We start from the raw sequence: 12218 nt of genomic DNA on the forward strand, positions 1-12218 counted from the left end.
GTAATTATATTTTATCTGATGAATTATGAATTTTGTCAAAAAAAAAAGTTTCACATTTTTATTTATATATTTTGCTATACAGGGTGTCTCAAAAATATTGGTACAGACGTTTAGGGGAGGTAGGTAACATCTAAAGGAATGTGAATCACATAGGAACTCATGATTGGAAACGTCACCGTAAGTCGGTACACGGCACTGTTCATCAGTTCGCGACAGGGAAAATTTCTGGTTTACTCATTCAAGCAGTAGTCGCCGCACGAAGAGCATGCATCAATATACGAACTGTGAGCTGGCAGACATGCACCTAGTGTATGGATTAGCAGAGCGCAATGGACGAGCCGCTCAACGAATTTATGGGGATCGCTTCCCAGACAGACATGTACTGGAACACCGTTTGTTTGCGTTTGTGCATCAAAATTAGTGCGATTATGGATCATTTATAGGTAACAGGAGTAGTGCGGGCAGACCACGTTCAACACGAACTCCTGCCATGGAAGAAAGTGTGTTGAATGCCGTCCAGAACAATCTTACTACCAGCACACGTGCCGTTGCCTCTGCCTTAGGAGTGTCTCGTTGCAGTGTACAGCGTGTCTGGCATGACGATTCCTTACACCCCTTTCATCTCCAAAGGGTTCAGTTACTGCTTCCTCAAGATCATCCTGCACGTGTGGCTTTTGCACAGTTGTTTCTCCAAGAAAGTGTTCAAGACTTGAATTTTCCAGCCTATGTTTGGTTCACGGATGAGGCTTATTTCACTCGGGAAGGCTTATTCAATCAGCACAATGCTCATGTGTGGGCTCACGACAACCCACACGGTGTGCGCCCCCATGCAGCACAACATCGCTTTGCAATAAATGTGTGGGCAGGTATGGTCGGTGACTGCTTAGTCGGCCCATACCTGTTACCATCCCGCATGAACTCCACTAAATATCGGATCTTTCTTCACTGAACAAGTTCTATCAGGGTTACTTGACGATGTTCCAGCAAATGTGAGACGCAGCATTTGGTTTCAACATGACGGGGCGCCTGCCCATTATGGAAGGTGTGTTCGTGACCATTTGAACAGGCGTTTTGGACGTTGATGGATTGGCCGTGGTGGACCTGTTGCCTGGCCACCAGGCTCACCTGATTTATCGAGCCTTAATTTCTTTCTGTGGGGGCCCTCAAATTTATCGTGTATGAATTGCCTGTGGAGACGGAAATTGATCTCATGGCGAGACTTGTCTGCGCTGCTGCTACTGTCAAAGAAACTCCAGGTGTGTTTGACCGTGTCCACCAATCCATGCTGCGTCGGTGTCACACATGCATCGCGTCTCATGGTGGAACCTTCGAGCATCTGTTGTAACATCATGAAATGCATCCATCTCATACTCCATTGTTAATATTATGTTAAATAAAGGTTTGTCACTAATTACTGTGTTGTGTCATTTCTGCTTCTTGTGCCTCTGATACTACTTTCCCATGATGTTTCTGGTTATGCGTTCCTATGCGATTCACATTCCGTTAGATGTTACCTACCTCCCCTAAACATTTGTACCAATATTTTTGAGACACCCTGTATATATGTATGTGAAAAACATTTTTTGGCCATGAAAATTTTAACTCAAGTGTTAAAGTACTAATTTTGTTATAACTGTTGGAAAGATTCTTAGAAATTATTTTTCAGATAAAATAACCTACTTCACATATTGTCCTTGCACGTAGGACATTGATTATAATTACCATCCTCCTCACACTAGGTAGAAAAGGCCAGGATTTGAATCCTATCAATGATGTGAGGAACTTTTATGAGCTTTTTTTCATTCTGTGGCCAAGTTAGTTTATTCTTCCTGGAAACTTGGGTTTTTCGTCCTGCAAAACAGGCTAACTTACCAGAGAACACACACAGTTTATGAACGTAATATGCATGAGTGAATGAGGTTGTTCTTGGGTAACACCAATATGGTAACAACAACCTACTTCATATAGGCTGAATTATCAAGAGAGGATATACTGTACCAGTAATTCTGTTTTGGTCCTTAACACTTAATCTGAAAAACTAAAGTTTATGTATTTATTTATTTTTTAAAATTAAACTCATTGTACTTACAGTAGGCTTTCAAAATTTCATTGTTAGTATCATGCATTATCAAGCAATAATTTATGTAGATATACTTGAAAATTATTAGTGTCTAACAAAAAAAGAAATTATCATTTTATACAATGAATGTTACAGCCAACTCTTTTAATTATTTTAAAAAATTTAGTGTTGTAGTTAAACCTCCTTAAATTATGACCAAATTATTTTATATTATTAAAATCTGTTCATAGTTATAGTCAGTGCTATTTTTTGTAAAAAAAATAGGTGCCAGTACTCATTCTTTGCTATCAGGAAAAATTGAAAATTAAAAGGGTATGAAAAGGAAACAAAAAATTTATTTCCTGATATTGTTACTTCACTAGTGTTGTTTTTGGAATAAGAACAACAAATTAAGTATATTAACAGAACAGTTTATTAAGCACAAATTTATTATACAAGTAAAATAAGTAAAATGTTTATTTAAGTGAAATAAGTAAAGTAAGTAAAAATATAAATAAAAATAATTTCACAATAAAGTTTTTATAGAAAATTCCAAATTTTTATTAAATTCTCTTTCGACACACTATACTGACTTCTTTTCTTACTGTTTGTTACTGTTGCTGAATGATGTTTCCAAAGCAGACATGAATCAACATGTTTTGCTGGATTGAAACGTGTCAGCAGTGGGCCTACAATTTTAAGAAATAGTAGTGAAGAAATTGTTTTTGTCATCAACAAAGCTCTGGTTGGGCTGACGATCAGATTCATTTGTGAAAATCCTCATTCACATTCACTTGATGAAATTGATATCATACTCAGCACGTTCATCAAATGCTTCAATTCTCTTCTGAAACTGTCTTTTCAATTAGGTATTCTCGAAATCCACAAATTGTATCTCTTTCATTTAACTGAAGCCTAGTGACACTTTTCTAAATCCATTCTCACCAAATGTTTACTTGAGAGTTAATATCTTCAGGCCAATGTTTCCTATCAAGTACTTGGGCTGCAGCTGCCAAATCAGCATTTTTACTACCAAGCGGCCTGCTTTTTACTGATTTTTTCAAAGTTCTGTAGAAAGCTTCTGGATCGATTGAAGAATAATTTCTATAATCTCTCTCTCGTGAAGTGAAACTCTTTGAAATCATAGATTTTCGGCAGCTTTGGCAGCATTTCTGTAATATTGTCCCGGAACTGTTTCTATTTCATGAAAAAGTTGTACAATTTTTATTTTTTTTATTCATCCTGTACAGATCTATATTGCATTCCAGCAAGTCCTAGCTCAAGTCTGTTTACGGGAAAATGTGCATGATGCACTTCTCTGAAACAACAGATGATTATTTTTCAGGGTAAAAGAAAGTCACTCCCTCCTAATTCTTGAACAGGGCACTTACAGTAGAAGATTGACCAGAGCCAGTTGTCCACATTGGGACCAGTGCGACTTCTCGGTATGTGGGGTGCCCGGTGGGATACATTTTGTGAGTACCATTAAGTTGTAGAATGGTAATCCCTTTAGCTCTCTTAATTCGTGTAGCATCACTAATTGCCTAAATTACCTGAAGGCCAGAAGTGCAAACAATGTGTACCGAGTCTCTCCTAATCTGTTTGTTATATGAAATTTTTTTTTGCTTAATGGAAATTTTTTTAATGTAATTACCAAGGGGAATTCAAAAAAGTTCTCTATAAAGTAGTTCTTTAAACAGAGTTCTGACTGAGTAATTTAAAATTCTAAAAATGGTTATAAAGTTTTATATAGAAAATATCTTAACAATAGACATTGGAAAATGCAAATTTAGTTAAATTATTTGAAAAAAAATTACTGAATTTTACAAATTTCAAAATGTACTGCATCCAAATGTCATGTGTCACTTAATAGAGGTGCCGGTATGCTGTACCATTGCGTTACCGTCCCAATAAAAGCACTTGTTATAGTAAATATTAAAGAATCATACTATAAGTCATTACAATACTAAATACATTTTTTATTTTAGAATTTCTGCAACATTCAGTATTTTGTGGCACATGTCCTGAAAGCACTTGTACATTTTACATGGTAATGAAAAATTGCTTCCACATCCTAATTTCTTAGCGCTTTATAGTGGCATTTGTAACAGTTTGCCATTAGTAGAACTGATTTATTTAACTCTCTCACTTGCGCATGAACACACACACACACACACACACACACACACACACACACACACACACACACACACACACACACACACACACACACACACACACACACACACACACACAGAGTGTGTCCAGAAGTGATGAGGGAATCCATCCATTGTTCTTTCAGTGATTTTGAACACTTCATTACATACATAACACAATACCCATTCTAATTTAGATCTCCTGTTGATGTTTATCTCTATTTAAATTACTGCACTCATCAAACTGTTTAATATAGTAATGTTGCTTCCCCACTGCTTTCATTAGCCCGTTGTTTGTCTACTCCAGTATTCTTTTCCCATAATTTCATGTCTACTCCATTGCACTTTTGCTGCTGACCATTCTTATTTTACTTGTGATTGTTAAAATGACGCTTCACTCAGGTATTATATGGAAGTCTATTGGTATTATATGGAAGTGGTGAGTACTTTAAAATGTGTTCAGCAAGTTTAAGGTATTCACTATGGATGCAGAATTATGGGAAAAAAAAAAATTATTATTATTGTTGGGACTTCTGGTATGATCCTCCTAAATATTAATTTATGTTGCAGTGCCAGAGCCTTCTTAATGTGGGCTATACGTCCTCAGAATGAAACGTATCGATGGGAGTAAGTATTATTTTATTCAATTCTACAATGATAATTTTGAGCCATACTAAATATATCTTTTGTAAAATTTGATTTACAGAGATCTGGGATACAGTAACATACAGTAAGTATAAAGTAGTTTGCAATCAAGACATTAAGGGGATAAGCAAGCTAATGCATATTGTGAGAAGCTTAGTCAAGAATGTGAAGAAAAGTAGAAAGAATTCTTTGTTTATGTTAACACTAAAAGGAAAGGGGATGAACCACGTTGGCCCACTAGATATGAATTAGATAAGCAAATATTTAGCTGTAATTACAAGCGTATCCTTGAATTCAGGGGAAGTCTAATAAATTACTCCAATTTGCACATCTACAATACATTGGAGATGTGCAAATTGGAGTAATTTGTAAGCTTGATTTCTGTTCCAAGAAAAATATTGGAGTCAATGATTAAATAAGTACAGCAGGATCATTTTGACAGGAGTACAGTTATATGGAAATTAAAGCATGGGTTTGTGATGGGGAAACCCTGTCTAAGACAACCAATATAATTAGTTACTATGATACGTAACAAAGTAATGATAGAAAATTATTTACCATCGTATGCTTAGATTTCAGTAAAGCTTTTGACACTGTTCCCCATGAAAGAGGCTGCTATACAAATTTGAGCAGTGTGACTTTGGGGGCAAGTTACTGCTTGAATAAATGAATAATTGATGGCAAAAATTTATAAGGATGGTTATAAATGGGCTCTGATTTTCTTGGACTAATGTTGTTAGAGGATTCACTCAGAGTTCAGTACTGGGCTCATTATTATTATGTTTATTTTAAAAATAAACCCAAAAACAATCAGAGAAAGTTAGTGTTTTCTTTGATTGTAAATTAACAAGTAATAGTTTATAAACATGTTGGAAATGTCTTCCATTGTTGCTAACAATAAAATACATAAATTCACACTTTTGATCATGTTGCAAGCAACATGGCAGAGTTGATATCAATACATTCCTGACCATATTTTCAGTGCTTGCTTTGAACTGCTGAGTGCTCCATGGATTGCTCTTGTAAGCTTTCTGTTCAGTGAAAGACATAAAAAGAAGTCTGCAGAAGTTAAATCAGGATATCTAAGTGGTCAATGTTTACAATGTTCACTAATTTTCCTTCCACTTTCCACTCAGTTATCACAAAATCATTTAAGCTCTCTGTTAGAATTTGATACACTTCTGTCATCTAAACAATTTCTTGTGTGAATGCAAAATATGTATTCCTGAAAGATTCCTCTATGTAAGCAACTTGAACAGGATCATCAACTGTTCATATTTAGCTGACCAGTGTGATTCATCCCTTTCCTTTTAGTGATTATACAATGATTGCTGCTTTTCTTTGCATTTTTTGCCATAAACTTATGTTTGCATTAGTTTGACTAACCCCTTTTTGAGATTTCAGACTAGTTTATGTCTACTCTAGGCTTCTTGTATCACCTGATAATTTATATGCATAATATGTATTTTCATTTCCTACCATGAGTCTCATCAGCTCATCTGATCTCTTGTTTAGTGTATTTCCCTTGCAATGTCAAAACATTGTCCTTTCCTTTTGGTGGTATTGCTTTTTTTTTTTTTTTTTTCCAAACACAGTTTTCTTCGTATTTGTTAACAAGGATTTGCTCAAGAAGAATTTCTTGAGCCCCATTTAAATTTTGCGGGATTATCTATGCTTCCTTAACAAGGTGCTCAGATAAACTCCAAAAATTGAACATGGGGACTCATGCAAGGCTCCCTTCCCCCAGCACTTCCTTGGTGTTCAAATCACAATAACAGATGGATCCTCCCTCTGAAATAGTAACTTGTGATTGTACTACAGTGTAGGCTTAAACATGCTTTCAAGGTCAAGAATACCCATTGCTGGGTAGCCTAATGATTACATATAGATAACAGAAGTACAACTTTGTATGAGAAATAAAGGTTTTTTTTCCTGTATTTCAATACCTGATTAAATTCTGCCTACATTCATGTTTAATCTATGCAGTTTCACTATTCCTCTACAACCTTATATATATGGCATGGTGCATGTTAAATGTGTAAGATTTTAATCATGGTATTAAATATATAATAAATATGTGTAATTCAGATGGGTGTATATTTAAGATATGTAATTTAGTGTGAGATCAAATTGATTATGCAGTTATAATCCAAGTGGGTTTATGCCAGTTATTGCTGTCGAATGGTGTAAGTTTTGACCCAAACCTTATTAAAAAAAAAAAAGTGTCCCCATCCCAAAACAGCATGTCAGCTAGACTACACTTGCACAAAAAACAAACAATATAGCTACCAAACGTAGTGTATTTCCCAGTACAGGGGAAGGTAATTTAATATACAACCAATAAAACAGTGAATTTAAGTTAACACCTAAACACAAGTTCTTGGCAACTAATAGTTAAATCCCCAAAACCGAGTTTATATGCAATGAATCTAGCTGGAGGATTATTCTCTGGGTTCCTGATATAGGGCAATTGTCCTTGTGCTTCTAGCAGGAAAGGATCTTAAAAATTCCTACCAATTACTATTCTATTACTCTGACTGGCTATTTATGTAAGACTTTAGAAAAAATGGTCAGTGCTCACCTTGTGTATTGTCTTGAAGCAGATGACTATTTTTACAAGAACTAGTGTGGCTTCCAAAAAAATTGGTCAACTTTGAACCACTTGATCTGATGGGAAACCATCAGTTTGCTTTGCTTTCATAAAATGTGAGCACACTTTGTGTCAGTTTTCTTTCATGTGGAAAAAGTATATACCACAACTTGAAAGTATGTTATTTTATAGGACATTCTCTGTTTATCTGGTCTCAGAGGTTGTCGTCAATTTTTTTTTTTTTTTTTTAAATCAAAGCAACTCTTAAGTTCATGTTAGAATCTAACTTCTGAGGGTTTTTTTTGACAAGAGGAGGGAGTTAAGGGATTTTTTTTTTTTTTTTTTTTTTGCCAAATACTTTACAGTCAAAGTGAACTCGATTTCTGAACAGTTCCTCCATCAGTAAATAGTCCTGTCTGTATGGACAACTTTAGCATTTTTGTCACTGGTGCAACATGAGAGTTATTGAATGCTTGAACAAAATGCTAGGTAACAAAAACAAAATTTCTGGGATTCGTTTTTAATGAAAAGCTGACTTTTCTCAACATATTTGTCAGTTCAGGACAAAATGTACGAGAAGTCTAAACATGATCTGTGCCATTTCCTCCAATTTTTGGAGCAGGCAGAAAACATTATTACACCTGCATTTAACACTTGTCCAATGTAAACTAGATATAGTTCCCAAGTTTATTCCTCTGTGAGAAATTCTGTTCTTTGATAACTTTGATCCACTCTACCTTGGAGTGTGTAAAAGCCCACCAAAAGGTGTATGATATGTACAGATTCTCTAAGCGCATTACAGGCATCTATCAGAGATGACATACACTCCTCATCAAGCGTTGTGTTGGCTACAACAAATGCTACTCTCTCTTTTTTAGAATTACTTTGATATTTATTTTTGCTGGATATTCCTAGATATGTTGAAATACAGGGAATGAATTGGCTGATGCAGCAGCCAAGTCATTCCTTGTGGATATTTTTTTATGCCATGATGCCTGGAGATATGCAAATGCACCCTAATTCACAAAGGGTGATGTGAGTAATCACAGACCTGTTAGCCTAATTTATGTTCCGGGGAAAATAATGGAGTCTCTGATTAAAGAAGTGATGCAGGATCATCTATACAGGAATGCACTATTGCACATAAAAAATTACTGTGTAAATTGAAGCAGTGTAGCATTAAGGGTGAATTACTACTCTGGATAAAGGGATGGTTGGGTGGGAGAAAATAGAATGTGATTATTAATGGACAGTACTCTTCATGGGCTAATTTTATTAGTGGAGCCCACCATAGCTCGGTGCTGGGTTCGTTGTTTACTATATTTACTAATGATATTAATGAAAGTATATCAGGCTTAATATTTAAGTTTACAGTTGATACAAAGGTTTGAAGGCTGGTGAAGGACTTCACCTTAACAAAACCATGCTGTGTCCGAGCTATAACTGAAGTCTTGTCTAAATGATCCTGCAGTGCTTCTTTAACCAGTGCCTCCATTAATTTTCCTGGAACAGAAGTTAAGCTCACAGGTCTATAATTACTTGTGTCAGCCTTTGATCCTCCTTTGTGAATTGGGGTCACATTTGCACATTTCCAGTCTATGGGTACCTCCCCTGAGTCCAAGGAAGCTCTCATAACCATGGCTAAGGGTTTGCTTACTTCCCTTGCTGCCTCCTTTAATATAACTGGATAGATCCCATCCACCCCGGGTGCCTTTCTTGTGTTTATCTTCAACAATTTCTCCTCCACTTTACTCCCGGTTATTTCAAGATTCTGTAGCTTACTGCTAGAGTTGAATACACCTCTGGCATTCCCCTCGCTCAATAACTCCTCATGTGTGAATGTCGATGCAAAATATTCATTTAGTTTGTTAGCTACCTGAGCAGGATCATCAACAGTTGACCCATCAATATCAAGTGGACCAATCTGATTCATCCCCTTCCTTCTAGAGTTTACATAAGTAAAGAACTCTTTGCTGTTTTTCTTTGCATCCCTTGCCAAGGATTTCTCATAATCTGCCTTCGCCTGCCTAACCTCCTTTGTAACTTGGTTGCATATCAACTTGTATCTATCATAGGCTTCTGTGTCATGTGTTAATTTGTAAGTATCCCATGCATTTTTCTTCTCTGCCATATGCCTCATTAATTCATCTGACATCCATTTTGGCCTAAACCTTGAACAATATTTCTTAGTTGGTATGTAAAGCCTAGTAGCTTCCAAGATAAGTTCTTTGAATGCTTCCCATTTTGAATTTGCTGTTGGTAACATCATCAGTTGGTCCCACTGTATAGAATTTAAATACTGTCTCAGTCCATCGTAGTCGCCTTTACGGAAGCAATAACCCTTCCCTTTACCCCTAATGGTAGTTACCTCTTTGAGTAAATCCCACTTCAGCACACTGTGATCACTGCCACCTAGTGGTTCATTTATCTGCAGATTCTTAATGCATGAAGAATCACTGCTGATAATCAAATCAAGAGTATTACTCCCTCTAGTTGCCTCCCGAACATGCTGATGTAGAAAACAATCATCCAATAAATCCACAAAAGCCCTGCTAGTGTGTAAGTGACCAGCCCCCAAATTCCAGTCAATATCTGGGAAATTAAAATCTCCCATTATAAGACTCTCTGATTTACTGGCCCACTCTATTTCCCTGTACAGTTTCTTATTATACTCATCAGAGTCATTAGGCCTATATAGCACACTCCTACTCTCAATTTTGATCTCCCAATGCTTATGTCACACCAAAGTGACTCAACACTGCACTGTCCAGCGATGTCGACTGGCTTCACTTCCTTGGTTTTTATGTGTTTCTTAACTAATAGCATAACCCCTCCCCCTTCCTATCCTGTCTATCCTTTCTGTAGACGTTGTACTCCCCAAATTCCCCTTCTGCATCCCTTATATCTGTGTGACACCACGTCTCTGATATCCCAACAATATCTGCCTTTGATGTTTTGAGCAATACCTGAAATTCATCAAATTTATTTACTAAACTCCTAGCATTGGTGTACACGCAAGTATACAAGTCCAGGCTGAATTTTTTTCAGCCTGGACTGTACTTGTTAACAGGAGAGATTGCTTCTACACGGATGGGATACACTTAAATAGAAAGGGTGCAAGAATATTTGCTGATGCTATCGTGTACACCAATGCTAGGAGTTTAGTAAATAAATTTGATGAATTTGAGGTATTGCTCAAAACATCAAAGGCAGATATTGTTGGGATATCAGAGACGTGGTGTCACACAGATATAAGGGATGCAGAACTGCAATTTGGGGAGTACAACGTCTACAGAAAGGATAGACAGGATAGGAAGGGGGGGAGGGGTTATGCTATTAGTTAAGAAACACATAAAAACCAAGGAAGTGAAGCCAGTCGACATCGCTGGACAGTGCAGTGTTGAGTCACTTTGGTGTGACATAAGCATTGGGAGATCAAAATTGAGAGTAGGAGTGTGCTATAGGCCTAATGACTCTGATGAGTATAATAAGGAACTGTACAGGGAAATAGAGTGGGCCAGTAAATCAGAGAGTCTTATAATGGGAGATTTTAATTTCCCAGATATTGACTGGAATTTGGAGGCCGGTTACTCACACACTAGCAGGGCTTTTGTGGATTTATTGGATGATTGTTTTCTACATCAGCATGTTCGGGAGGCAACTAGAGGGAGTAATACTCTTGATTTGATTATCAGCAGTGATTCTTCATGCATTAAGAATCTGCAGAGAAATGAACCACTAGGTGGCAGTGATCACAGTGTGCTGAAGTGGGATTTACTGAAAGAGGTAACTACCATTAGGGGTAAAGGGAAGGGTTATTGCTTCCGGAAAGGCGACTACGATGGACTGAGACAGTATTTAAATTCTATACAGTGGGACCAACTGATGATGTTACCAACAGCAAATTCAAAATGGGAAGCATTCCAAGAACTTATCTTGGAAGCTACTAGGCTTTACATACCAACTAAGAAATATTGTTCAAGGTTTAGGCCAAAATGGATGTCAGATGAACTAATGAGGCATATGGCAGAGAAGAAAAATGCATGGGATACTTACAAATTAACACATGACACAGAAGCCTATGATAGATACAAGTTGATATGCAACCAAGTTACAAAGGAGGTTAGGCAGACGAAGGCAGATTACGAGAAATCTTTGGCAAGGGATGCAAAGAAAAACAGCAAAGAGTTCTTTACTTATGTAAACTCTAGAAGGAAGGGGATGAATCAGATTGGTCCACTTGATATTGATGGGTCAACTGTTGATGATCCTGCTCAGGTAGCTAACAAACTAAATGAATATTTTGCATCGACATTCACACATGAGGAGTTATTCAGCAAGGGGAGCCGACCGGGCTAGCCGAGTGGGTAAAGTACCTGCCTGGCAACCCAAAGGTCGCGGGTTCGATTCCCGCCTCGGGCTTGGATCAAAGTACTGCAAAAACCGTGGGAGGTGCAATATGGCCACAGAAGCCGATGCGCCAACAACTACCAAATCAAAAAAAAAAAAAAAAAAAAAAAATCAGCAAGTGCCAGAGGTGTATTCAACTCTAGCAGTAAGCTACAGAATCTTGAAATAACTGGGAGTAAAGTGGAGGAGAAACTGTTGAAGATAAACACAAGAAAGGCACCCGGGGTGGATGGGATCTATCCAGTTATATTAAAGGAGGCAGCAAAGGAATTAAGCAAACCCTTAGCCATAATTATGAGAGCTTCCTTGGACTCAGGGGAGGTACCCATAGACTGGAAATGTGCAAATGTGACCCCAA

General features: G+C 37.1%; 1 protein-coding gene across 2 annotated transcripts in view; it reads left to right on the top strand.

Moving 5' to 3' along the window:
• Tmem63 (transmembrane protein 63) overlaps nucleotides 1–12218 on the top strand; it is a 440514-nt gene that overhangs the window by 286920 nt on the left and 141376 nt on the right. For both annotated transcript variants that reach the window (XM_090375486.1, XM_090375485.1), the window contains exon 17: nucleotides 4786–4842. In XM_090375486.1, the coding sequence (XP_090231612.1) occupies nucleotides 4786–4842 (57 nt within the window). The remainder of the gene's footprint in view (nucleotides 1–4785; nucleotides 4843–12218) is intronic.

Source organism: Mastigoproctus giganteus, chromosome 6, assembly GCF_048544385.1.
Source record: "Mastigoproctus giganteus isolate SK-2022 chromosome 6, ASM4854438v1, whole genome shotgun sequence".
Taxonomy (NCBI): domain Eukaryota; kingdom Metazoa; phylum Arthropoda; class Arachnida; order Uropygi; family Thelyphonidae; genus Mastigoproctus; species Mastigoproctus giganteus.